This window comes from Fusarium musae, chromosome 5, assembly GCF_019915245.1.
Source record: "Fusarium musae strain F31 chromosome 5, whole genome shotgun sequence".
In the NCBI taxonomy this organism is placed as follows: domain Eukaryota; kingdom Fungi; phylum Ascomycota; class Sordariomycetes; order Hypocreales; family Nectriaceae; genus Fusarium; species Fusarium musae.
Window position 1 is genome coordinate 1332917 of NC_058391.1, and position 27243 is coordinate 1360159.

Sequence of the window (27243 nt, forward strand, 5' to 3'; positions counted from 1 at the left end):
AACAATTTACCAGGTGTATGCAACCAATCTATCGAATACCAGGCCAGAACCAAATCAACGATATCTCGAACTCGAAGATGCTCGTGCTAAATCTTCAGCCTCCGACATCTCCAGCAGACTGACAGCCTCGTCGGCATCATCTTCATCGTCGGATTGTCCCAGCTCAGCAGCAGGGTCCTCACTGGTCTGTTCGAGAGGGCGGCGCTTCTTCTCAAAGTCCTGCTTGTGCGCTTCGGCAAGCATGCGTGAGAATGTGCGTTTTGGTGGTGGTGGGGGCGCCGCTCCTCCTGTTCTGCGTCGAGACAAGCCTTCTTCTGCTTGGCCGGCTGAGACGGCGGTGGACTCGGCTGTGCCAAGGCGGGAGGGTGTTTCGAGTGAGGCTATACCTGCAGTGTCATCGGGTTGGTGGCTGGGGGCGGTGCTGTCCATACTGGTACGAGCAATAAGGGGCTCGATTCTATAGGGGAGAGGCACGTCGCGAGAGGCCTTGTACTGAGAGACGTTTCCGCAGTGTTCGTTCTCAACGCGGAAGAGAGTCCACATGCCTCGACGGGTGACTTCCATGAAGGCGACCATGAATGAGACGATGGTGGAGTGTTGGGTGTTGTGGGTGAAAATAGCATAGAAGATCCAAGCAAACCGAAGAATAGGATCTACCACCATGATGAAATAGTACAGCCATCGTCGCTTCAGGGCAAGGATATCTCGAAGACACCAGTGCCTTGAATTAGGTTGAAGAAGAGAGAAATCCATAAAAAGATCCCAGAAAGCTGCTGGTGGTCAGAAGTGTTTGCAGATGATGAGGCAAGCAACTTACAGCAATAGATACTGTTGATGGTCGAAAAGGTAATGAATAAAGCAAGATGCATGTCGGAATCATGTATACGGTACAAAGACAGCATTACAGCAGCAATTATAGTCGCCGTATACTTGCCACCGTTGACTAGATGAGGAAAGACATTGCGTGTATCTTTATATCGACGAAGGCACTGTAAGAATCGCCAAATGGGCGGAAGGGCAGTCAAGAATCCAAGGGCCCGCGAGTGGCTAGAGTTGCACTGCACCGGATTCTGCCAGTAGTTGGCATATAAACAGAAGAACAGTTCAATATTCTGTCGTTGTTAGTAATTCCTCGTTTTCAGTCTTGATTCTTCGCACTTACTGCAGTAGCATATGTAAGTGAGCAGTAAATATCTCCGAGGAAGAAATCACGGAACTCGACGGGGTAGAGCCCAGCCAAGAGCAAACGCCACTGGCTCATGTCAGCAGGTTTCAATAACGAGCAAGGGGAGACTTACATGAGAGTATGCAAACCAGCGCCGGCTTTTATAGAACAACGTAGGAGCAGGAAAGAATAAAATAACCATAGTAAAGAAGATAAGAATGACCGGATAGTAGATGTACATGTCCGGGTCGCCATATCTACTAAAGTTTACCCACATGAAGAGGCCCAGCACCAAGAAGAAGAAACTTGGGAATTGAGCCAGCTCTCTCCAGTCTAGATGATGTCTCTGGTCGAACTCAAAGATGAAGGGGTAGTTGACTTTGTTCTGGTTCCAGATTAAACAATCAATGCAGAAGAGCGAGAACAGATAGAGCATGAGGAAATAGCCTCCATAGATCTGCAGGAGATAGCTTGTCCGCACGCGTACTTCGTCATCATCATCGTACAACAACTGTGCTCCGTAAATAAGACCCTGGATCGCGAACACAGCACCAGTGCCAATGAGTAGACCATTCTGGAACATGCCAATTGACTGGTCTTCAGGCTTCTTGTTCAGACTGCGGAGCTTGCCAGCGGCTAGCTTGTGATTACCGCGCTCGAAATAGCGAGCATACAGGTCTTCCACCGTACGAATATGTCCCTCGAGTACATCGCTGTTGACAAACCATGACTGGTTGACCTTTTCGTTTAGGTAACGATAAGGGGGTCGAGCATTGACAGCCTTGTCGTACTTCTTGTTGAGCTTTCGAAATGCCGTGCGGTTGAGCATTGCGTATGACTTGAGCAATTCAAGCCCACGATAGAACTCTTGAAGTGCGAGTTTGAGCTTGCGCTTTGCTGTGCGGTATGAGACCTCGTGTTGGGTTGGGCGACGGATGTAGTCTCTCTCAGCGTCACCGACAACGCCACCATTGATATTGGGTGTCGTGTTCATCTTCTGCAACGCCTTCGTGTTGGGTCCGATAGGGAATATCTTGGACTTGATAGGATCCATGATCCCATTGAGCTTGCCATTGGCGCTGTCATGGGTTCCTTTTTTCTGGGGATTCTCCTCGCGGGCTCGCTCATCGGCCATCTCTTGAATTCGACGGTTGCGCATCTCGTGAAGCTGTACTCTCAAAATATCCAGCCTCTGACCAGCCTGTCCTTCCTTCATCTTGTAGAAACTCTCAACCTTTTCGAGTTCGGAATCGAGGAAATCAAAGAACTCTCGCTCCCTCTCCTTAACCAGGTCGAAGTTTTGCATATTGATATCGACTCTGCGGTCGCTTTTTGCTGTTGATTGGTGGGTAAATAGTCGTCGGAGGTGAGAAGGCGAATCCTGAACACCGGATTCTGATGGTTTCTTGGTCGAATTGTTTACGTCCGGGGATGCAATTGTCGACACGACACTGGCTGATGATGTTCGTCGAGGATCAATTCGCTGAATATTTCGTCGCATCGCCTCGGAGGGCCCAACAGTAGCAGGTGAACCGGGGAGGTCGCTCTCATGGTCATGAACTTTCAGCGCGGGTGCAGGTAATTGGAATTCGGCATGTCTGGCGCCACCGGCCAAAGGCGACGGCTCAGGTGGTGTATTGACAAAGCTTCCATAGTGTCGGTTGTCGCCCGAATCTGTGAGGGACTCGTTTTCGGCGGCTCTGCTTCGCGGCGTGGGGATCGACCTTGGGGGCGCAACGGCTGCTACGGATGGAATTGTTGCAGAATTCAAGGCCGTGTTCTCTCTTGTAAATGGTTGTCGCGGTGTCGCAGGCGAAGCAAATGTGCCAGTGCGAAGCTGCCCAAGACCTCGAGGTGTTCCATTCGCACGAGCAAGAGCTCTACCGACAGCTTTGATGTGCTTCTTCCCTTGTTTGTAGTTGAGGTACTTGATGCGCCATTCTGCAGGTTCAAAGTTAGTTTATTTCCAATCTACAAGATAATTCTTTTGTATTTACCAGGCACAGCTTCTCGCTCGAGCTCCTTGGCGAACTTCATGACAGCTGCTCATAGCCCAACGATAAGAGGACTATAAACTTGCAGCATCTAGAAATGGATGGGATGAAGGTCGCTAAATAATCTAAGTTAGGGGTAAAAAAGCTTGGGCTTAATTAAGCTCGTGGAAAATTTGTTGGATCGCGTCGAATCCGTCAACGTGCCCCTCCCTGGTGATCATGAATGGATTCGACCACTAGGGTCGAGAGCTTTGAGTTCAGATGAACGAATGAATTGCTTTTGACGTCAGTGCACGAGGTCCTCACTAAAGAGAAACAAAACGAATCCGCTAGCCAAGACGGGGAATGTCTTCCGCATCAGCATGGGTAAGGTAATTAGGTGCCGAATTACCCTACACAAGATAGTTGAGTTTTGGTTGAGGTGAAAGACGACGATGAGAATAACCCAAATAAGGGTAAGGATGCTTGGGCATTTCAAGTCTCAAGGAAGTTGACTGTGCGAATCAGCTCTTATTTGCTAACCTGAACTTGAGTTCGGAGACCGCAACTGGCTTACAGCTCGATCTAACGAATGGGTTATTGCCGCCCCCAGCTGTTAAGTTAGTATCCAGTTGTTGAATGAATAATGATCACAAGGAATACAAAAGAAATAAGAGTGATCTCACATAAGACTTGAAACTGGTTTTTAGAATTATACGGCGCAACCGTTGATATCTAGGTTTGGCGTTCGACGTGTACACCCAACCTTATCTCAACGTTGAACTTAATAGAGTTTCTTGTCACCTCAGATGGTGATGCAAACTACCATGTTACATAAATATATCTGACTGTATTCCGATGTTTACTTAGAAATTGCAGTCTCATAGAACTGGCTTCTTGACTAGCACAACGATGCGAGGATCTACGCATACTTGCCAAACTGTTACAGACGACGCTGAGTGTATGTATTCCATAATCAAAGTTGTGACATATGCTCTCTATTTCCCTCGATGCTACTCTACCCGTTACACAACTTGCTTACAAGACGAACCTTATTGTCTATGCTCTGTAAAAGCTTAGAAAAACGCTTCAGTAAACTCCCGGCGGTGTAGTATCCGACTCTGCCGAGCTTTGATCTATCATAGACAACGCAGCCGAAACATAACTCTTGCTGACGTGTTAATCGCAAGGTCATCGAAAAGAGGAAATGATCAGACCTAAATGATGGTGAAAAGATGATGTTCCTGAAGTTTTGAACACATTGTGCTACTGTTGACTCATAGTGCTCAGGAACGGCCCCGTGTGCAACAACGAGTCGGCGAGAATAGACACACACAATTTCAAGGACAAATCGAAATTCCTCAAGGCCGAAGGAGACAAAAAAGTTAAAATGAGGTTACTTTATGGTCTCCATCAGGACGAAGCAACTTAGGAGCTCACACTTGCGAGTTGCACTTGTTGTCTTGAGCCTCATCACCTAGGAGCGCTTCGAAATACCCACTCATGGCTACTAGATTATCAGCGGAGGCTTCATTCAATCTGAAAACGGAAAGAGTTTTATCAACATTTATTTACCTCATGGCATCGAGATTTGAGGGGCTTATTACTCCCTCAACAGAGACCTGACTTACACGGGTTTCTTCGCCAAGCACCGGCTCAACGTTTGATCGACTTTAGGAGCTTGAACTTTCCTAGTCTCTCTAGAAACCCACTAAGTGAAGTCCGTCCGATCCATATCTTCATTTAGTGACATTAATGACTTCATTATTACCACGTGTGCTGTGTTGTCCAAGACATGTTCCTCGAGGTGACTGGGCCGCCGGATCAACGGTTTAACGCTCAAGAATCCATTGTCATGACAAAGTGAGGAATGTTTTGAATAGACTAGACGTATAAACGACGCATGATTCAGCCAATGCATCACGAAAACAAAACTGCAGCATGGTGAAACTCAGAAGCATTTGTTTTGATCGACATGTTTTACCTGGTAACATAGTATGGCTGCCGAGCATCCGAGTCGATTGGGTAGAAAGTAAACAAACTGTAGCATCATGCGAGCAATGCCATCACGACAACCACGGAAGCTCTGACGAATGAGATGATTGGAAATGCCAGTTCCGGTTGCCAATGCGAAAAACGAAACAGTGTTCCCCGCATCGTTCACCCATACTATCTATCAATCGGTGTGATTGAGATAAGACCTCGCATCAACCTACAAACACTTGTTCGGCGAATCGAAAGCTTTGTCTCTCAGCCGAATTTGGTTCCCGTGAAGATCTGCCTCAAGCTACCATGCACGTACCATGGCTGGAAATGTGGCTAGGCTAGTTGCTTATGACATGGGCGTCTTTTCAGCTTAAGCGGAACTGCATCCCGGGAAAAACTTGTGTGAAGTGCGTCACTGCAGCTTAGGGACTGGACTTGCAAAGCTTGAGGCCTGTATGGGCTTTCGATGACCACTCAGCGAACAACACACGGCTTATCGATATTGGTTTACTTGCTTAAGCTGAAGTCTTGTGAAGCCTTGTTCCTTGTTCCTGGTGCCTTCGATTAAGCACATTCAAGTTCATCGGTCAGCATTGCCAACTCACGATCATGAATAGATCGAGACTCAACCAAGAGCGAAAGCCAAACTTGTTATTCTGTGTGGCGTTTCGATATTACCACCCCAATCCTGCTTATGTTGTAAATCGCATTCTCACGATACTACATGCGCATCCCATTGCCCGAAGCTCTAGGGTCCTGCAACTTAAAACAGAGTGTTATATCGATGACAAGTTGGAATATACCTTGTCTATACATGAGGATTGTAATTCTCTTACACACCCTCGAGAACGGCACATTCCTGAACGGGCTGAGACCCCCGGCAGATATTCCTGCATGACGCCGTGTTACAAACTGGAAAACGTGACGATTTCCTCAAGCTTCCACTGGTTGATGAAAGTTTCAATGTGAATGCCAATTTACATGAAATAAGAATTATTGATTTGCGACAGGGATTGCCTAGTCGCAATGGAGGAATTATCCTGCCGAGAGTGAGCGAGGTTTAGAAACGGAAAATCATGGAACGATGGCTACGAGATCGAGATCGCGAGCTGTCAATGGGCCCTGGTTCTCTATTATTTCCTGACTCTTATCGCTTCCTGATGTTTCATCCGCAGAATTGGTCTTGGCGGAAGCTTCGGAGACCAGGTTGTGCCAGGATACTGGAAGACTCTGTGGGCCTTGGCAACGGGAAACCAAGGAAGCCATCACGGATATTCAGGCACATAGCCAGAGCTTTGACTACTGTAGCGCAGCCAAGTTTCAACTCTCTTTATCTCGCGTGATGGAAAAGAGAAAGGTTGAGTTGTCAGACCAATCAGCTAAACCCTAGGCGTCCATCCATTGCGGCTCCCTCGTAGCTTTAAGCTCAAGGCGCAAGGTTAGCTTGATAGTTTTCAAGTTTTACTGGGCTCATTGGAGCGGCGCGGACTGATTTCGAACGCTCCAGACTTTCGGCAGCCAGATATCCGCTCAAGAAGAGGTCTGAGAGACGATAAAGGACCGAGATTGAGGATTTTTCTATTAGATTCGCCACCAGATTCCCAGATGGGAGATTATCCAACGATGTGAGGATCTCTGCAAGTGTAGTGGCGGCATGAGAAACGAGGCTCTTCTTCACATTGACAGCCTTGGCCTTGACAAGGACCCTCACTACCTCACTCACTGCTCGAAGAGATGGAACATGCATTGCATCTGCGGATTCGAGTTTCCATGGTCTTGGCGAGTCGGTAACACGGCGCATTTTTATGGATCAGTTTTGTCAGGGACTCTTCCCTCACAGGCCTTGAGGGCCAAAGAGATTCCGGCCAAGGCGACACTATTTCAAGTTTTCTGCTACTGTTGTGTTAGTGGTGGTTCTCTTCTCTCAACTCATTTTGGTGCATGCAAGCCAGCAGCCAGCCCACACGGCCATGGCCGACTGGCACCCCACGTACATGGAGAAACTCGCGCTTACAAGCGAAGCCAGGCGAAGCGAAAACGGATACTAGAGCTAATAACTACCTAACCAAGAACTCAATTGTAAGTTGTGGCTTTCGGGACATTTTTTTTTTTAATCAATGACAACGTGAAGAAGTCGTTTCCGAGAGAGGGAAATCGGCGCCTAGAAGGGAAAGGATCAGGATTGGGCTGACGCTTACGTGACGTGACTTGAAATGGATATATTTTCCAATGAACTAATTAACAGTGCATGGTATGAGTCTGGTAAGGGTCAATTGGATAATGAATGGGATCAGAAACATGGGAATGATTTCCCGATCCGTTGCCCGATATATCGACCGGTGGCTGCATCGATAATGGGTTTTGCTGGTGATTAACGCAGATGCAGGATGATCTGATGAATCAGACGTCAAGGTCACTTGCTTACCTGCTTCGGTTCCTATCAAATGAAGCCTCTGACAGATCAGAGAGATATCCACAATGGTACTCACTGATCAGTAAGTGCATTACAACGATTGCGGTGATGCAATGGTGCCCCGCCCGCTGCACATCCTTGCATTTGGGGTCGGGGCCGGTCTATGAAAGCATGCAGTTTCCCCAGTCCCCGGAGTCAAACGGAGCTGAACTGAAGGACAGCAGCAGAGTGGGCTGAAGAGCCAGAGCCAGAGCCAGAGACGGTCAGTCAATCAACTGAGAGATAAGACGTGTCCTTGCAGCAGGTCTAAAACCCGGTGAGAGAGTTTGAATTAAGCTCAGCTTTACAAGGCTGCGCTATATGCAAAAGAGAAAGCGGGGAGATGATTTGGTCGAGAATCAATTGAGAGAAGAGAATAGAGGAGAAGAGTCAAGAACTGAGATGCGATCCATTTCTCAGAAGCGAGGTTGTACCCCAAAACTCCTACCAGAAAACATCAGTTCATCCGACACCATGAAGGGGTTCTTTTTCTTCGACAAGGATCAATCTGTAGGGAAGCTCACCAATGCGCTTACATGAACTCCACGTATGGTCTGAGTAAGGTCTTGTAATCCTAGGCTACTGTAAGTGGTATTCTCTACTGATGCAAGGGTATTTGCATTTGTCGGCAAAATATGGAGGAGGGGAATACAGTGAAGCCATCAACTGTCATGAACGCCATCTTCTCTCAGCCGTTGACAAACAAGCCTCAAAAGCCACTCGTGGTGATATTCCTCACCCTTTGAACGCCAGTTGTCAAAATCGAATTCTCCCGCATATAGTTCACGCCAAACTGAATTCTAGGTCCCAGGCGATGGGTTGGCCGTACAATGTATTATGTATGTACTGCGGCCGCCTGCAGCCAGGTTGAGGTTGCACTGGATCTATGGATGGGAAGTTACTTCAAGGCCCATGGGCCTTGAGATTGGCCAAGATGCCCTCTGGGGAGCCCTTTTGAGTCTAGGAACTTTCCGCATACATGGTCAAGACAATCGCCTGAATAGATAGACGATTGGATCACATGGGAATTTAGTTGAATCCCATGCCTTTCGGGGTCCATCCAATAGCTAAGGCTCTACACCTCTAACAACTCTGGTGGTGCTGTGCCTGGATTTTGTCTCAATGAAGCTGGCTCATGTAATTTCTCAATGGTATGTTTTCCCATTAGCCCTCCCTTATCTGAAGTAACAATGCAATTGAGCGTGGGCTTGATAATGAATCACCATGCCGATGTTTGTGCGTTTAGCCAATCCAAGCTGTCCCTGCTATTGACTAGGCGGCATGACTGTTCCTCAAGGGTCACATCGACTTTTCTCGTGCTACCCTTTTTTGTGTTGGGTCATATGTTCCAGTTTTGAAGCTTCTTTGTCGTTATCGAATTCCTGCGGTACCCTTCACGCGGGGCACAAGTGTAAGGAGAGCCTCTATTGGAACGCTTTCATCGAGATGCCTTCAAGTATTGAGTCTAAAGTGGCTGCAGCTGTTGTGAGAGAGATGAGAGTTTGAGCCAACCGCTTATGGCAGCTGAGTTTTAATAAAGGCAATCTACTAAAAAGTTAGGTTTTCGCGGGACTTTGTCTTCGATGACTGTGCTGCGAGTACACAAAAGTGACTCCAAACCCCCACCTGCATCCCGATCTAGGGATTGCAAAAGAAGGGCAGTTCTTGGCGCGGCTCAATGCGTGCTGCAGTAGGGGCTCCCATGTCGGTTCAGTAGGCACTGTAACTTCAGTTCTGCGAGGGTGACAATGAAAGTGACATCGCCTTAGATGTCTCGAGATGCTCACATCACCCTGACTGTTGGTCTCGTCAGCATGCCTTCATGCAAATGGCCTCCCCGGCGGGCGTGGCATGCTATTTGACGCATTGTCAGCCACTACAGATGTGTTGCAGGGGTGTGTGAGTTGAGAGACTCTCAGAGGCGATTGCGAGTTAACCAAGAAATAATGGAATAGGTGACTCTTTCTCTTGCAAGGATGAATCACTCTAATTCAAATCGCGGTTGGTTGCGACATGGAGATTACCACAGCCCCCCAGTCATCGCATTTGTGATTATTCTCTTTCCCGTCGCTTATCTGCTAGGTTAATCAATGCAATGCTAGTCTGGTTCAGTTCATTTCAGAATTGAGAGACAAAAGCGCGCCTCAGCAACAAGCGGCTGCTGCCCTACGAAACGAGTACGGGGATAGTTAGAGCAGCCCGGCCAGACCAGGCCTTGTCGACATCAACCTTAGCTACCTGTGTGTACCCACTTGGCCCTGCATGCAAGAACATGACATCACGGTCGATTGCAGGGTCTGATTGGATAATGAACCAGGCTCTTCTTCGGTGGTGTGCCTTCAGCTGGCCCACGTTTGGGGGACGCCAGGGCTGACTTGTTCTAGCACGAGTTGCTCGAGTTGGAGTTGAAACTGGGGAGTGTAGGAGGCGATGTAAGAGGTTGATGATGGGCGATTAAGGACCAGCATTTTAATAACGTGCCAACAAATCTGTTGCAGACCAAGGCATTGGATAGAAATCAAGTTATTCAGCATTGATGGGAAGCGTCGGTGACGAGACGGATGTAACAAGAGTGAAGCAGCAGCATCACCAGCCTCAGTCACGATAACGCCCCATGTTCCACATTCTCTTTCCTTTCTCACGAGCAATCATCCCGAAACATCAATTCCTTTCCGGCCAGAATTGAACCCCCAATCTGCGTCCTGTAATATCCCCAACGCGGAGACCAATGATCCTTTGCAATAGGCCAAGACAGCTGGTCTCGGCGGCCAAGAATTGACGATCTACAGCTCGACATCATAGAGGTACATGCAATTCCCGTACAGACAGCCGCTTCCAGCGCATTTGTTCGCGCTGAACATGCTTCGCCCTTTGACCTCATGTCAATATTCACCTCATGGAAAGCGTCCGCTTGCTAGCGGTGATCCACCTGCAGGCTACCACCCACTAGCGCTGGAACCCAGTAAGCCCACCCGGACCTCACCTAACCTAAGGTGCCCTCCGCTTGGCTCCCCTCCGTGGTGCCCATGCAACGTTGGACTGCTTGGCTGCCACTGCCAGTGCTCACTGACGGGAAACCGAAATCCTTCTTTAGGTACAGTAGGCGCCGCTGCCCACCATCCACTGCTGCTTTCTCTTCTTCTCTCACATATAAACAACAAAACACCAGATCTGCCCATATTGGTACATCTATATCTATACCTCCAATACTCACGATACTTGGGGCATCTTTATTACTCACTGCTGTCGTCACACTCACACTGCCGTCCTTCGCCTTTTGGCTCGTTCGCCCCGCTTTCTGGCGCGCTACTCAGCTCAGTCTCACTTTTTTCGGCTCCCTCTATAACCCTCCCAGCCGCGCCCGACGGGGCCAAACTCTCTCCCTACTCTCGGACAGACGCCGCTACCCGTGAGCAGCAAACACATAAAGTACCTGGCGTCCCCCCTCGACGTCGCCTGGTCCTTTTGGTCATGTTGGAACCCCAGGCCATGAGAGGGCCTATCGACCAGACAGTCGGCTACGGACATTCTCGAACACGAACCACTTCATCAACTGCCTTTCCCATGCAATTTCAAACATCTCACCTTGCCCAACCGGGCCCCAATCTCTCACAGAACCGTCGCTCACCTTCTGTAAATACTTTCAGCACCGCCTCGAGCATCCCTCCTCCTGCCGCCTACCGTTCTTCCTCACAATCCGAGCTTCGTCGCTCTACATCTAGCCGCTCAGGCGGAGCCAGCAGCCAACCCTCCAGCTATGTCGCTCTTCTCCGGAAACAAAAGGGTACCGTGTGGTGTGATCGCTCCCAGTATGAAGACCCACGACTGCTAGCACAACAACGAGCTGCAAAGATGCGAGCAACTCTCGAGGTCGTTGGTGGATCACGCAGTGCTTCCGGTGGAGCCGGAGCAAGAACAAGCACCGGCCTCAGTACTACAAATAAGGTCGCCGCTAAGATCCCCAAGATTCGACATCACGGAAAGAACTCAGTCGTCGGTTACGCTCCTGGCGAGAACCACGTTGGTGTTGGCGGTGTGCCAATGCGACTTAGCGCTACTGAAGTTGAGGCTGAGAGCAGCGAAGACGAAAATGCCGGAAACCGCCCTCACCACCGTAGAACGGGGAGCAGCGGACGAAGCAGCACTACCAGCAGCCGCCGAAACCTTGCCTACCGTACATCAGGAGGCATGGGCAGCCAGCATAGCCGAAGGTGGAGTCCTGGTGACACACCTGAACGTACCGGCAGCTTGGTGGAGGCTACACCTGAAGACATTGTCGATGACGCTGCCAGCGGCAAGGCTCGCAGCATGGCGAGTGGCAGCAGTGGTGAACGCGCCGATAATGTGGGAGAGTTAAGTAATGCACCTAGATTGGCCTCCAACTCTCTCATGCACTCGGCTCTTACTCGAGAGAAGAGTGTCAAGTCAGCAGATGAACTGAGGAGACGTGGAAGTGTGGACGAGCGAACATCTACCCTTACCTCTGGCCGCCTTTTCATTGCCAACCCTGATTAAGGTGGAATTTTCACGCGACACAAACTCCAACTGGCTATAAACCACTATATCATGACACCATGAGCCAAGAGGAGGCTACTTTTCTCCATCATTCGTTACAGTACACTTCGTATCAGGAGGTGGCTTGCATTGGCCGGCGTTCCAGCATTGTTTTACTGCTTGCTTTTCTACACTACCTATCGTTTTCAGGGACGTCACACCCTACGAATTTCCTTTTCCAATCTCTCGCTATTATCATCTCACACCTCTTGAATGGTCGAAGTGTGCATCTGGAGCGGGGACTCCACTGTCGTTGACTGACATACCGATAATGTTTGAAGAAGATACCTCTGCCCTCTGCTATAGCCAGGATTCAAGATAAAAGCATGCTTAATACCACCTCATGATCTCAACTGAGAACAAGGGGGATTCAAATAACCATGACAGTTCTGTGCCTGACTCCCTGTGAAGTTGAATTTTCTGTGGATCTAATTAAGATCGGCTCCCTCTCGTGTTATCCATATCTGGTAAACTCTTATGTATGTCAGGGCTCCAGTGACGTTACCGTCCACTTGGTTATCTGGTCGTTTCACTCTGGTCCCTTAGCGGCACCAATCGTTCATTCTCGGTTGCTGTTACGAGATCGGGCCCCCTTAATGATATCACTGGGGATCCCCATGTTGGATGTGGATGGCAATTTGTCGAAATTGGCATGTCGATCGTCGAACTAGCAGGTTAGCCGCAAGCGGTTGAGGCGTTCAGGCTGCCACGCGGAGCACAGCCACAGAGACCCTGGAAACAAGCATAGCCGAGGCTTAGCCGCGCCTTCCCTGTCACACCTCCCAGCGCGTTTGTTAATTGCCCACTTAAAGATTAAGGCGCCAAATCGACGCGTCGGGTCGCGCTTTCAATTAACTTTGATCTCCTTTGGGGAGGAGGGCTTCCCTTTCAACTTGGTTGCTTCATGCCACCTGCGGATCTCGTGCACCTACCCAAGAGATTATTCACATCTTTCCAAACAACCTCAGGCTTCAAACCAAGCTTTACCATACGGAATGATTGTGCCTTTCCTTTAATTCTTTTTAATTGACCTTTAATCGTATGATCTCTGCCTACTCACAATACCTAACAACTACCTTTCTCAAAGATCGTTACTGATCGTCACCTTCATATTTCGCACGACACGACAACCTTTTCGCTTTGAGCGAATCGAAATCGAGCAGATTAGCTCGCAATAAAGCACCATGCCCCTCTACGAACTTTCACCGAACATTCAAGAATCTGAGGCTACTGGCCGTAAGAGAAGTCACGATGAGTTCATGGGAAATAATGATGGAATAGATACTGCAGAAGACATCAAGTTGCTGCCTCTGGCTTCTGATCAACTAAGTGGAGAATTTGGTAAGTCTAGGAAACGCATCAGTTGTGATAAATATTAATCGCCTGCAGCATTGTCTTCCGCTTTATCTGGGGAAAGAGCCCCATCGCCAGCTTCATCAGAACTGAGTGATCCTGGTACAAGCACTCCTCCCCGCCTGTCTCCGTCTCCTCAAACACCAGTCAAGACACAAATCACACAGAAGACCATCAATTCGGCATCGAAACCTGCTACCACTCTGGTAAAGAGAAAGAAATTGACACCTGCTGAAAGGGCCGAGAAGGAAAAGGAAAGTGCCAGGCAGAAGGCAGAAAAGGAGAAGGAGAATGCTCGACTCAAAGAAGAACGTGAACAGAAAGCAGCTATCCGAGCAGTTGAGAAAGCTAATGCTGAAGCTGAGAAGGCAGCCAAAGCTAAAGAGCGTGAAGAGAAACGACGTCAAAGGGAAGAGGAAAAGAAACGCAAGGACGACGAGAAGAAGCGAAAGGAAGAGGAAGAGGAAAAGAAGGCTCGGCAGCAACGAACACTCGGCTCCTTTTTCAAGGTCCCGAGCACTCCCAAGAAAACTGGCGACATGACTCAACCTAAAAATGCCACGCCAGGAGACCTCAGCCCAGCAAAACCTGCGAACAACCTACCAAAGACCGAATACGAGAAAATATTTAAGCCTTTTTTCATTAAGGATAACACACGACTTGCCCATATTGGGCCGGAGATGGACACCGAAACACGCGAGGTTAAATCTAAGATTCTAGATGAATGTATTGGCGGCCAACGAGCTGGAGAGTTGGACCCTTCTCGGTTCGACCCGGCTCGACTCTTTTGTTTGCCAAGCAAGCCTCAAAAGCGAGGCGTACTCCATCATCCAGTTAAGCACATCATGGAGCAAGTCTTCAGAGAGACAGAAAAGGCAGAAAACGCGGGCCCTGAGCATGTTGACAAGATCATGCGAGACACCCGCCAGAAGCTTTCCAAAGTGCCCATGAAGGTGATATCGTTTTCACAAGACGTGCGCCCCCCTTACTATGGAACTGTGACCTTCAAGCCATTCGTGCTTGGAAGGCTCAACATGAGCCAGCTAGCCCGAACGCCAACAGCAAGACGACTACCCCTTGACTACGACTATGATTCGGAAGCCGAGTGGCAGGAGGAAGAAGAAGGGGAGGATCTCGATGTTGACGATGATGAAGAGGAGATGGACGACGAAGATGACATGGATGAGTTTTTGGATGATTCGGAAGATGCTGGTTTATCTAGACGAATCTTTGCAAATACCATTGAGCCAGACAGCACCGGGATCTGTTTTGAGAATGGAGGCACCGTGGCAAATCAGGTTATCTACGATCACAGGATGGAGTTCATGCACGGTAAGTCTCAATTGGACCTAAGTGAAATGAGCAACTACTGACATATTTTCAGATGGACTTCAGCAAACCTGGGGCATTGATCCATTCTCAACGGAATATTGGGAACCTGAAGTCAAGAACAAGACGCTCAAGCCTACGAAAATCACAGCGGCCTCTGATGGTAGCAGCAAGATGCCCCCTCCTCCTACGCCTGCCAACGCGTTTTCAGCTTTGACAGGCAGTAACGGCCACACCGGTGGTGATCCACCAAAGCTCGTCAAGTCTGAGCTACTTGATGACGTGAAGAGAGCTATTTTGAGCAACAAAGCGTTATCCAAGGTTGGAATTATCGACTTTCTCTACCATCAATTTCGGGACGACGTGTCTCGCACTGAGGTGAAGAATACCGTAGAGTTGGTGGCAGAGAAGATCGGTAAAGGGCGCTCTAAGGAGTGGGCGCTGAAGAGTGGACATGAGATTGCCTCATGAATATTGACTGGGAGAATCGAAACGACATGATAATTTTTTGTGCTGAATATTAGCGTCGGAGTGACAGGTCTGCTTGGGATTGCTTCATGGAATTGATTGGGATGGAAAAAGGAGCTTGATGTACAATTTTTACAGCAAAGCATCAGGACGATGCCGAGGTATTTGGCATTGCATGCGATAGACATGAAGTAGATACCCTCATACTATTCGAGTTGGCGAAAAGATTACCAATCTAGCAACAATTCCTGCATTGTGTCAAAGTTAGTGACTGTTTTGGAAATTCAAAGCAATTAGAGTCTCATTTCTGTCTGAGCTCCTGATGGCGATGGCGGAAGCTTGCGGGGCCAAATTAGAGACCTGGGGGACCGCGCGCCCCTGAAGATTCAGGATCCACGAATAATAGTGGACGTGTTTATGGAACTGTTCCTCATTCCTCCAAACCAAACAACTTGACGATTTATTCTACATCTCGTCAAGTTCAGCGACTCGTGCCGATTCTAAGCCACGAGTCAAACTGTAGCTGTATATATCGGGTTCGTGGCGCTCGATCATTGAACCCTCTTTTCCATTGCCTCCATTCTGAAGGCGATTACGAAAGCTTGCCTCTTGCGCCTCGGAACTCTAAGCTTCTAAGCTACCTCAGCACATTCCTTCGACCGCGCGCAATGATAATTCGATCACAATAACATCACTCGCTCGCATTAATTCTCTCTTTTCATTCTCCTGTCATCGGCAGCGCGACATGTGCGCTCGCCCAGCATGGAGGATCCCTGGGGTTCCCCTTGGACCAACGACGAGCCACCGAAGATAGACCTTCCCGCGCCGCCGCCACATGCGCACTTCACTGCAGACCACTCGGGCAGCTCACAGCGCGTTTCGCCTGCTCATACGCCATGGAACGAAGATGATGATGCATGGGGCGGATGGGCCGAGGCGGGTAAAGATAACAGCCCACGCTGGGGCAGAAGTCCTGGTTTGCGCCCTATAGGGGGTAGTCCAGCTGGTTCGAGGTTGCCATCGCCGGCTCCGGATCCATGGGGACGCTCGCCAACGTTTGATACGGCACGATTACGAAAGGAGGATAACGGAGATTCAGCGATTAGTCTTGGTGAAGGACTGCGACCGATTTTAGGGCGTGTTGCGACGAGGACACCGTCACCTGCGCGGTCACTTAAAGAGAACCCAACAGATATCTGGCAGCAACCAGACCCGGCGCTTTCGAACAGGAGCCTAAGTCCTTTACGGATCGAAGATGAAGGCCGACCGGATTCACCGAGTGGAGTACCTAGACCAGCTTTGCAGCGTGGAACAAGACCGCCTACTTTGCGACAATCTTCCAATAAGGTTTCTGAGTTGGTGGAGATGTACGATGATATGGCAAAGAGCAGCCATAGTGCTTCACCCATTGATCCATCCATGCGGAAGGTGTCGGGCAATGCTTCGGTGCAGGATGTCACGATTGACATGAAGTTCGACGAACCAGATGGAATTGAGGAGGATTTACAGGTGAAGGTTAGGGCGGGGGAGGAATTGAAGGAAGAGTCGAATGAGACACTTGAAGTTGGGCTAGAAGATGAGATTGAAGTGAAAGTGGAAGAGGAGTCGAAACTTCAACCAGAGCCAGACGCGAAAGTCAAGATCGTGTCTGAAGGAACCCTAGATCAAGACGAGAATGCGATGGAGAATGGAATTGCAGGGTCACCCAAGGATGAAGATCAAGGGCACACAGACTCAGACTCATGGTCGGATTTCGAATCACCAATGAAGGAGGCACAACAAGACGAGGCTAAACAATCTAGAGTTGAAATTTCCAAAGAACAGCCAACAGCAGCAACAACTGACACGGCAAGCCATGAAGCGACACCCAACGAACCAGCACCAGCGCCACCAAAACCACCCTCGGAACCATTCTCAACTGACATGACAAAGCTTGATAATATCTTTCCGTCAGTCGAAACGAGCTTCCCATCCCCGGAGCCGATTCCCGATGTCATTATCGACGATAGCTTCACTTCCATCTCGGAGCGCAAAGCATGGTATCTCATGTCGAGACCTGGTTCGATGCGGAAGCACAACTTGGGAGACGACGAAAACTATGTTCGCGTTGGCTGGGGTAACTCCCAGGTGCGTGACCAGGCAATCAGAATTGTCAGGCGATGGATGGAGGAAGACTCAATCACCGGCCGTGTTGTTCTGGGCCGAAGAGGTGGTGCAGCTGGTGCAAAGATCTTCAACTGGGATTCATCGGCGCCATCCACCGAGATCTCAATCTCTGAACTTTTGGCGAGGAAGAATCATTCGAGACATGCTTCAGCAGCTTCCAAAGGAACCGTAGCGTCGCCTACAGCTGCAGCGTTTGGATGGGGTAGCAATCCCATTCCTTCGCCAACTGCCGCTGCACCCTCTTCTGTGCCTCGCACTTTGACCACAAGTGAGCCGAGGTCATCAGTTGAAACGTCACCCGTTGAGGCCACGAGAACATCCCCCGTGTCAAAGACAAAAGCACCTCCTTTGGCATCTCCCCCAAGGCAATCTATCGCCGAGGAGCCCCCCTCTCCTATCAAGCCTATACCATTAAAACCTACAAACCGACCTATATCTATAACTCAACCTTTACATTTCCCAGCGTCGCCTACGATCTCGGAACCGCAGTCTCCACTCAATGCTCCTTCGTTTCTATCGACAAACCGACCGGTATCGGTATCGCAAGCACCGACATCCCCTCTAGCACAACCCCCAACAAACGCAGGCTGGGGCGAGGATGACGACGATGATGACTGGGGCGACATGGTTTCATCACCCACAGCTGAAACAAACGGCGGGTTTACTTCCATGGATGCGATTGTGGATTCCAGCTCGAATGGCATCAAAGACCATACCAGTCAGCCCTCAATTACAGCTCCGAGTCCGCTGGATGACATAGACCAGAGTGCACCGCAAGCCGAAATAGTGACCAACGGCCGTCCCTCTACGGATGCTCTGCCTTTACCTCCTCAAACCTCTGCACCTGACGACACTCAATCGTCCACTGACCCTTGGAACCTTTCAGCGCTGCAAGGCATAGCTTCGAGCCACTCTCGATCGACTACTGACGATTTGTCTGCATCCCCTATGAAGAGCTTGATTCCCAACCATTCAAGATCCACAACACTTGATTTGGGAACACCTCAGTCGCCCCTGGCAAGTCTTGCATCCGCAAACCTGATATCAAACAAGGCCAAAACGACAATTGAGCAAGCAAGCAAGGTCAATGCATGGGACTCATGGGGCTTGGGTTTGCTCGATGATTCCAACAAGCCAGTTAGGCCAAAGGAAGATGGGATGTTTGCAAGCCAACAGCTACAAGCTCCTACGCCAGTTGACACATTCAAAGACATGGCCTCTCCTACAAAGCCCCGGCCGGTATCACTACCTGTCCCTCCGCCACCAAAAACAGTCGGTGAGTCCTCCAAAGACGACGAGATCGTCGCGAATATTCTTCGAGATCTGCCGGATCTCTCTTACATGTTACGATAATGCGGGGCAGTCAGTCATGAGGAGTAAGAGAAGGAAAAATACGTGGGCGGAAGGGGGTTAACATTGCTACTTGGAAGTTGCTTCATGATTGGTAGATAGCCAGCTGTATATTAACCATGGAAGGCGTTGATCCGTGTTTTGAATAGCATTGCCATCATACAATTGTTGGAAATCACATAGAACTTATGAACTACTGCAGACTATTTTTGCCCTTTCTCTGGCGTGACACCCTGCATGCTGCCCACAGAGTAATACGGTTCATGCAATACTTCAAGGGCAGATTATCAGCAGGCCAACTTCACCTTGTTAGGATACAGTCTTGAACTCTACTACACGTACTAGTATATTATTCCTGAACGAGATGTGATAGACAAAGTTGGTCCTCATGGTCCCGCAAGAAATGATGATATATATGCAACGAGTCAGGAAGATCAGAGGCAAAACAACGTTGGCCAACTATTCGTTCAAAATAATTCGAACGGTAAATTTTGGTCTGGAATTAATAGATCTCTAGAATATTAGGCAATTGACAGAAGTCTGAGGTTGACTGGATGGCTGTGTAACTCGAAATCATCTTAAAGAAGATGCAAGGATGGAACCGTCTTACTACTCACTTGGGTCATTGTCTACGCCTTGGATCACGGAAATGGCATTAGTTATTAAGGTCTATGGCCGTTTCAAAGAATAGAGCTCTATTGACCCCGACATATACAGATCACATTGTACGACGATATGGTCTATGACTTGTTTCGTATAAAGATAGATATACTAAGGAGAAGGAACATAGGCTCAGGGACTATACTAGTTCATTCTTAACAAGAAAATGTATTAGCAATTCCGATGTAGGAAAACAAAAAGGGCTCTATTTCTATGGTAGTGTTCTACTTCGTATGGCCTCCACCCATGGCCAGTCCTGCTAGTTGAATTGACGGTCCCAACCAATCTCTCAAGTGACAATAAAACTTCTGTCTCACTGCGACAGCTGAATTAACTTTTCCTAGCATATATGTTCTTGACCAAATTCTTGTGATCTAGGTGTCATTTCGATGAAGGCGAAGAACCCCCTGAATGGAGTAAACGGTCAGCTTTCAACATATGAGAAACTTGCAAGTTGCTTTGTCTTACCTTGTGTAGGTGCAAGGTTACCCAAAGCATCCATTTAGTCGGTTGTATATAGGAGAAGTAGTTTTGAGATGCTCTCGGGTACAGTCCTTATCTTGTTGAGTCTTGAGATGTTCGCATATGAAAACATTTGCTTGGTCGCGAGTCCTTCACACGAATTGATTTGAAGTCAACCATGCAAACTCCAGAGTTACCAATTCCGCCGCAATTCCTCAACTAAGGCCACGAACTCATGCGTAAGAACCAGAGCATTGCTTGGTGACGTCGTCTATAAAACCCGCAGTCATCGCAGACGAACGTGCGAAAAGGGTCATCGGCATGAGGCTCTAGTGCCAGAGTAACACCGTCATTGCAAGCGCCTCGTCCAAAGGTGCCGCAGTCATCGCAATCTGGTAGCAACTTCGCCGTCTCCTAGAGGCGAAATTGTCCATCGCAATGCGCGCAGGTTCTGTACAAGACCAGCGTTTGGCACATATTGGTGTATGGGTAGGTAGGTTGAAAGATCGGAAAAAGAGATCTCGCAGGGGATAGACAGGTTGATAATATCTATAGAAAAAGCAAAATTGAGGGTATGAGTTGTCTATGAGAGAGGAAATGGGAATAGGAGATAAAGCGGTATTTATAAGATTGTAAAAGAGACGAGATGGGGAGGTCGTTCAGAGAACAAATGGCCTTGACGCGCGGCCATGATGAATCTGTTTGCACTAGGGGACAGTGAATCAGGGTTTTATTTGGCCTGTGAGTCACTGGAGATCTCTAGAGTTATTCTCAGTCACTGCACGATGGTGGAATTAGCAGTGTTCAAAGGCAACATGTGATACTGTCTTGGAGTGATACTATGTCCGCGATGATACACCAAAAGGCAATATCGTCACATGATCTACTTTCCTACCCTGAACTGCTCTTAGAAAACTTGCTTACCTTGAATACCCATCCTTGTTGTTGAGTTGCTGACACTCGTAAGCCTGTCTGGATCGACAGCCTCGACAGCGGTAGTTCTCGTTTGCATCTTGGAGAGACTGTTCCGGCAGAGTAGTGCGAACTATATTGCAGGATCCACAGCCATCCTGATGGTTGGAATATTCGATCTCATCGACGCGTTGACAGACAGTGCATTTGCGACACCAGATCTTGATTGAGCACATGATTGTTGATTGTATTTGATGATAGAGTTGATGAAAGAATTGATAAAAAGGTTTGGGTTGTTTCTTTTGTCAATGGCTGATTGAGATTTGTAGTGGTGTGAAAGGGTTGAAAGAAGAATGGCTTTGAGGATGAATATATAGCAGTAGCAACAGTCACTGACTGGAGAGGGAGCAGCTCCATATTCAGTAGTCCAAGAGAGTGAATGTTCTCAATCTCATAATTCGAATAGATCCTTTGTTCGTATCCGCTACGAGGAGTCCGTGACTCACAACCGGTTGTGTAGACAAAGAACCGTGACAGAGTAGAAACAGGACATGAGACGCCCTATGATCTATCACGAAAAGAGAGATCATAATAAATAATGCCAGAACATACTGTAATGATGCATACAAGTCTATAGCAAAACAATCATATAATTTGTGACTTGAAGTCTGTAACAGACATGTCATATTTTGATGTTGTCAGTTGCTACTATCCAAACTAACCCCTGATCAACCCTGTCTGGAACAAGCCACTCTACCACATCGATCGGAGGGTATCTCACTGCTCTTCCAGCATCATCTCCAAATCCTCGTTACTCTGTCTGCTCAACCCAGGTGGCGCATAGATAACTCTATGGACCCTCACCCCTCTGCCAGTCCTGTCGAGCCTCCTATTTAGACGTGAGATGCGTCTACGTCGAGGCCTACACTCTCTGCAATACCGATCCCAGCCCCATCCAGTTGGGTTGATTTGTCGGAATACCCAGTCGACTCCTAGAACACAAGCACCGTAGGTACATAGGTCTGTGTTCTCGGCTTCTTCGCACATGGGGCGGTATGCTCGCGATACTTCATGTCGAATGCGGCAGACAGGGCACCGTGCCCAAAAGATGACCCCTTGGCACATTTTTATAGCCGATTTAGTGATTGTAGCTGAGAATTTGAGTTGGTGGTGCGATAAAGGAGTGAAGGGCAGAATGGGTGGGAGGGAATGAACTTATACTCCTCTTCTTTTCTCTTCACTAGAGGCCGTGATTCACCTGGTGCATATACATGACAAAGATTTAGTTATCGTTTGTCTTTGACCAGTAGAATCACTGGCGCGAAACATTATTGATAAACATAGCAGGCTCTGAAGTAGGACTGAAGTGCTACAGTGGAAAACATTACGCCCCCAAACGCGTCACACACTCACTGCTTCTCAGTCTTCCTCCCCTTATTCGCCCGATACAATCTGGCAAATGCACCAGCCTCATCCTTCAGCAACTCCTGAGGGGCTCCAAACTCAACCAAAGAACCCTTGTCCAACACGGCAACTTTGTCAAAGTCGAGCAGTGTATCAATGCGATGGGCGATCATGATAATCGTGCAATCCGAGAACTCGGTACGGATGACCTCTTGCATCCTTACGTCTGTTTGTGTATCGACGCTACAAACGGTGTCAGAAACAGGAAACGCACAAGATCTGATGAAATGACTTACCTGCTTGTCGGCTCATCAAGAATGAGCAGTGAACTTCTCTTCAACAACGCTCTTGCAAGACAGAAAAGCTGGCGCTGACCATGGGACAAAAAGTTCTCGTCCATCTTCTCATCAAGAGGATCCTTATTGTCGTCGATCTTGGCTTCGATGACAGACCAGATGCCAACTCGCTCGAGGGCGCTTCTGATCTCATCATCTGACGCCGTATTGCATGGGTCAAGATTGGCCCGGATGGTATCGCCAAAGACAAATGGATCCTGCGTCAGGCAGCTTAAACGTTGACGGATCAAATATCTAGGAACTCTCGAGATATCTTGCCCATCAAGAGTAATCTGTCCGTTGGCGATCTCTGCCATGTGAAGAAGGGCTTGGACAAAAGAACTCTTCCCGCTTCCACTTCGACCGCAAAGACCAAGCTTTTGGCCGGGTTTAATGCTGAACGAAAGCCCACGTAGGACAGGCTCGGTAGTTTGCCTATAAAGTCAACACATTGGACAAAGCTTTTGTGGCTTTAGATCTCACTTACTCATACTGAACATCCAGATCCTTGACTTCAAGGCTACCTTGACTAGGCCACAATTCCACCGGTTCATTGTCCTCGTTTGGCTTTTGCTCGTTTGGCGCAGAAGAGCAGAACATGCGAATACGCGCAATAGCGCCCAGTGATGTCTCAAGAAGGGACCAATTCAAAATGATGCCCTTCATGTTGGTACCAAGTCGCATCATATTGACCAGTGCGATACCCAATAGCGAGGGGTCAATCTTCTCACGTAGGGTTACAGCAAAAACAACAAGGATTATCGTCAAGAATGCTACCACCATATCGAGCACCAGAGTCAGCCATCGCTGAATACAGTTGAGAAGATACGCTGGCTTCTGGGCATCATCAATTCGACTCAGAGCCTTGTCGGTATACGGCTGAATCCAACCAAAAGCTCGAATTGTGGCGAGTCCGTCAATGGTCTCAAGGAAATGTGAGAACAGCGGCGCCTTATGTTCGATTCTAAACTGTGAGTCAGCACATTTCAACTAACTAAGGGTATGCTTATCTTACTCCAGAAGACGGAGCTGTTTGGATGTTCGGACATAGAAACGCTGGATGAGGACAAGCACAACGACCACAAATGGAATCGAGATGGCAAACCAGCTGACAGCTGCCATAGCAAGACCAGCAGCACCGAAGCATGCAGCAACCTCTATAATGGGGTGTTAGCTTACGTCAACCCTGATGTATAGATATATCTCACCGAAGAGGAAGATGGAAAAGGACATAGGGAGGATAATGTCAACATGTCGCAAATCTTGACTGAACCTGTTGATCAAAGACCCCGCCGCGCTGTTGTGAAGGAAGGATAGAGGAGCGCCCATGGCAGCGTTCAATAGTCGTGAATGAAGCAGTTTCCCACTGACGGGTGCGCAAACCAAAAGGAACATTCTGAGTTCTTGTCAGCAAAAGTCTCATTTTCAGAGTCGGTTTAACCCACGCAATGGCAAGCGTAATAAGAATGCCCTCAAAAGCAGATAGGACGGTATATATGCTGAGCCAGTAGCCAATATCTCTGCTGTCACGGCCCTTTCCATCACCCCACCAAGTAACCCAAACATCTGTCACTGGTTAGGAGTGTGCAGACTTTTTAAATAGAAAACTTACATCGAAAGGATGTGATAACCCCTGCACTGGCGATGAGAAGTATCTGAGTGAGCATGTTGTGTATTCCATTGGCCTTGAAGTAGTACATAAACACGCTTCGATCACTCGGTACTTCACTCGGCTCATCGTAAATTGCGTCCTTGCTGTCGGTCTTGTCACTCTCCTCTGCAGTTTTGGTTTCGGTAGAAGGTTGGTCATCGTGATCATCGTGGCTCGAAATGTCAAGTTCATGTATATAACCATTCCCGGATCGCAGCTCATGGTAAGTTCCTTGCTCAACAAGTCTCCCGCCCTTTTCAAGGACGACAACAAAGTCGGACTCGGGGAGCCTGTTCACTAGACGGACGTCAAATGACTGAAGCCTATTTCATCAGTAACAACGTACCTGCATGCGTAGCCAAAATAACAGTAGTACCGTTCTTTCGAAGAAGACCATCTTTTCCAAAGACACGGGTAAAGATGATCTGCTCAGTCACCTTATCGAGTCCACTAAACACATCATCAAAGATGGCCACAGGTTTCCGAGAGTATAGGGAACGAGCTATAGCAATTCGTTGCTTCTGTCCACCGCTCAACTTGACTCCTTGCTCGCCAACCTGGGTAAGGTCTCCCTCAGGAAGCCGTCCCAAGTCGATTGTCAGGTCGCAGGCATTAATGACTGTCTCAAACCAGGCGCTGTCGTATCCCTTGGATTCTGCGATGATATTGGCACGGATGGTCGCATTCATGACCCAGGGAGTCTGGTCGCAAAATGCAACTTCTGATGTATTCAGAGACACATTACCCATAGAAGACGTTGTTTCACCCAGAATAGCCTTCAGCAGACTCGATTTACCGGAACCGACTGGACCGACTAGCATGGTAAGTGATCCATTCTTGTGACTGGGGAAAGTTGTGTTGATGTCTTGAAGAACAGCCTTCTCGCCCCAGTGAAAGTTACCATCCTCTATGATGATTTGAGTTCCATCAGCTCCGACCGGAATGGCTTTTAACGGAGTCGCCTCGATAGTTTCTTGGAAGGGTTGCGAGCTCTCCGTAGATGATCTAGATGTATTTTTAGAGCGGCCATTGACTTGACGGCGATCAATTCTCTCTTCCAAATTGAGGAAATCCTCCATTCTTCTGAAGCATCCAAAGACTGAGAAAGATCCTGGGATACTTCCAAGAAGATGCGATAGAGGGTCCATCATGACACCCAAGATAGATAATGCTGTGATAGCTTGGGCCGCAGAGAATGGTTCGCCGTTTCCGAACTTTGCTGCAAGGGCATATGCGCCGAAAGTGATCGCTTCAGTCATCCCTATGTTGCAATTGGCTAAAAGGGTGAGTAAAGTGAATATCTACTAGCCCAGAGCTACTCACTGATACAGTTCAGATAGACATTGATCACGCGGTAATGTTTACTGGCTTTGATCTCTTCATCTCGTTTCTGAGAAATGAGGCTGCTGAATCTTTCCGACAGTCCAAGCATCTTGACTGGTTTCATTGAGCCGAGAACCTCAGAAGTAAGATTGATGCGGTCCTGAGTGGCCTTCTGATATTTGATCTGGCGAGCGACCATCATCTTTCCAATAGAACCCGTAAGGAGGAGGGAGACTGCACAGTTAGAATGAACTGGTCGAGAAGATAGAATTACTCACTGATTGCTGTGACAATAGGAGCAACACAAACAGCACCAAGCTGTGCTGCCAGCAGGTACATGGCAATACCAACAGTGAGAGTATTCGCCCAGGATTCAACCAAGAGCATGTGGAGTTTCTCAATCAGGGTTTCCACATCATTTCCCATGAGTGTGACAGCTGAAGACTCGCCGAGATCGTCGGTAGGAAGTTTCACCATCTTGCTGTAAACTAAGGTCATAAGCCCCCCTCTGACCATCGCGCCAGCTCTGAATGTCAGATGCTCGTACCAAGCTGTGAGTAGCTATATAGTGTTAGCTTGGGGTACTTCCGTCGCCTGGTATGATCATACCGCAGAGCCGATAAAAACGAAGGCGAATGCACCTATCAGACCATAACCCAAGTTCAGTGTCGAGTCGGACTCGGGCATTGTGAGAAATCGCAATGCGTTGCTGACAAGAAAAGGCTGAGAGATGCTCAAGGCGATCATTCCAACGCGGGGTGGTATTATACCAAGAAGCTCCCATCTCAAAACGGTCACAGTTGTCAGAAATAGAGAAGGTTTCTTGCTCTTCGAAGTGGCTGCAATCCCGCATTAGAAATGGTCGTCTCATCTTGTTGTGCTATCATACCTTTCTTCCATGATTTTACGAAACGAACTGCGAGCTTCTCTGATGATAGCTTCTCGTAGATGGCGGGCAGGTCATTGTTTGTCAGAACAGTAGCCCAGCCAGAGATGAGCAGTGAGTTCAACCAAACGAAGAACCCACGGCTAAAGGGGCCACTTGTGCTCTCTTTTGAAATTGGTTTTCCAGTTGATATCAAAATCCTGCGTTTCTCGATTGTCTCCAGTACAAGCAACGCCAATTTAAAGATTGTCGAGGTCGAAAGAGTTGCGGCATACGCGATGTTCAGTGACATGAGCCATTCTGTGCGAAGCCGAGCGGCGTCGAATAGAAGCGAGACAAACAAATATGCAGTGAGGATGAATGATGGACGGACAGACTTGACATGTTCGACATGAGCCAACAAAAGAATGGCGAAAGCTGCTAAGAGATTGAGAATGGCCGCTGCCAGTGAGAAGCGAGTATTGGACTTCTTAGCGGACGGAACCAAAGCCAACAAAACCACCTGTAAGACAGCATATATAGCGGAAGTGATCTGAGTATTTTGCTTAGCCAAAATTGAAAAGCGGAGAAGAAGAAAAAGACAAAGACAAAGAGACAGTAAAGAGTGCTCTTACCAGCTTTGGTGTGTATGTCGCGTGACGCTTGGTCTTGTCTGGACTTCTAAAGAGGTAGAAGGCTCGTGGGCCGACAAGTGCAAGGAAAATAGCAGATGGAAGGATGCTGAGGATGCTCTCTTGGAAAGATACTCAGACACAGTTAGTCAATTGCCCACTTCAAGTTCCCTGGTGTACTCACAGGTGAAATCAAATCCACC

At 48.4% G+C, this 27243-nt stretch overlaps 5 protein-coding genes across 5 annotated transcripts; 3 read left to right on the top strand and 2 right to left on the bottom strand.

The window, feature by feature from the left end:
* Positions 1-54: 54 nt before the first annotated feature.
* On the bottom strand, positions 55-3202 carry J7337_006808 (uncharacterized protein; the record flags this gene model as incomplete). The annotated part of the gene is made up of 5 exons (XM_044824467.1): positions 55-770; positions 818-1112; positions 1163-1252; positions 1299-3106; positions 3163-3202. 5 exons carry the CDS (start codon positions 3200-3202, stop codon positions 55-57), a joined length of 2949 nt encoding a protein of 982 aa, XP_044680124.1.
* Positions 3203-11047: 7845 nt separating this feature from the next.
* J7337_006809 (uncharacterized protein) lies at positions 11048-12091 on the top strand (the record flags this gene model as incomplete). The annotated part of the gene is made up of 1 exon (XM_044824468.1): positions 11048-12091. One exon carries the CDS (start codon positions 11048-11050, stop codon positions 12089-12091), a length of 1044 nt encoding a protein of 347 aa, XP_044680125.1.
* A 1223-nt stretch (positions 12092-13314) lies between these two features.
* Positions 13315-15283, top strand: J7337_006810 (uncharacterized protein; the record flags this gene model as incomplete). The annotated part of the gene is made up of 3 exons (XM_044824469.1): positions 13315-13471; positions 13520-14815; positions 14868-15283. 3 exons carry the CDS (start codon positions 13315-13317, stop codon positions 15281-15283), a joined length of 1869 nt encoding a protein of 622 aa, XP_044680126.1.
* A 759-nt stretch (positions 15284-16042) lies between these two features.
* On the top strand, positions 16043-18799 carry J7337_006811 (uncharacterized protein; the record flags this gene model as incomplete). The annotated part of the gene is made up of 1 exon (XM_044824470.1): positions 16043-18799. The coding sequence occupies one exon, from the start codon at positions 16043-16045 to the stop codon at positions 18797-18799; it is 2757 nt and encodes a 918-aa protein (XP_044680127.1).
* Positions 18800-22239: 3440 nt separating this feature from the next.
* On the bottom strand, positions 22240-26230 carry J7337_006812 (uncharacterized protein; the record flags this gene model as incomplete). The annotated part of the gene is made up of 12 exons (XM_044824471.1): positions 22240-22477; positions 22531-23004; positions 23057-23533; positions 23585-23726; positions 23778-23965; positions 24015-24135; positions 24182-24517; positions 24567-25481; positions 25544-25777; positions 25822-26024; positions 26091-26104; positions 26153-26230. 12 exons carry the CDS (start codon positions 26228-26230, stop codon positions 22240-22242), a joined length of 3420 nt encoding a protein of 1139 aa, XP_044680128.1.
* Between the last annotated feature and the right edge of the window lie 1013 nt (positions 26231-27243).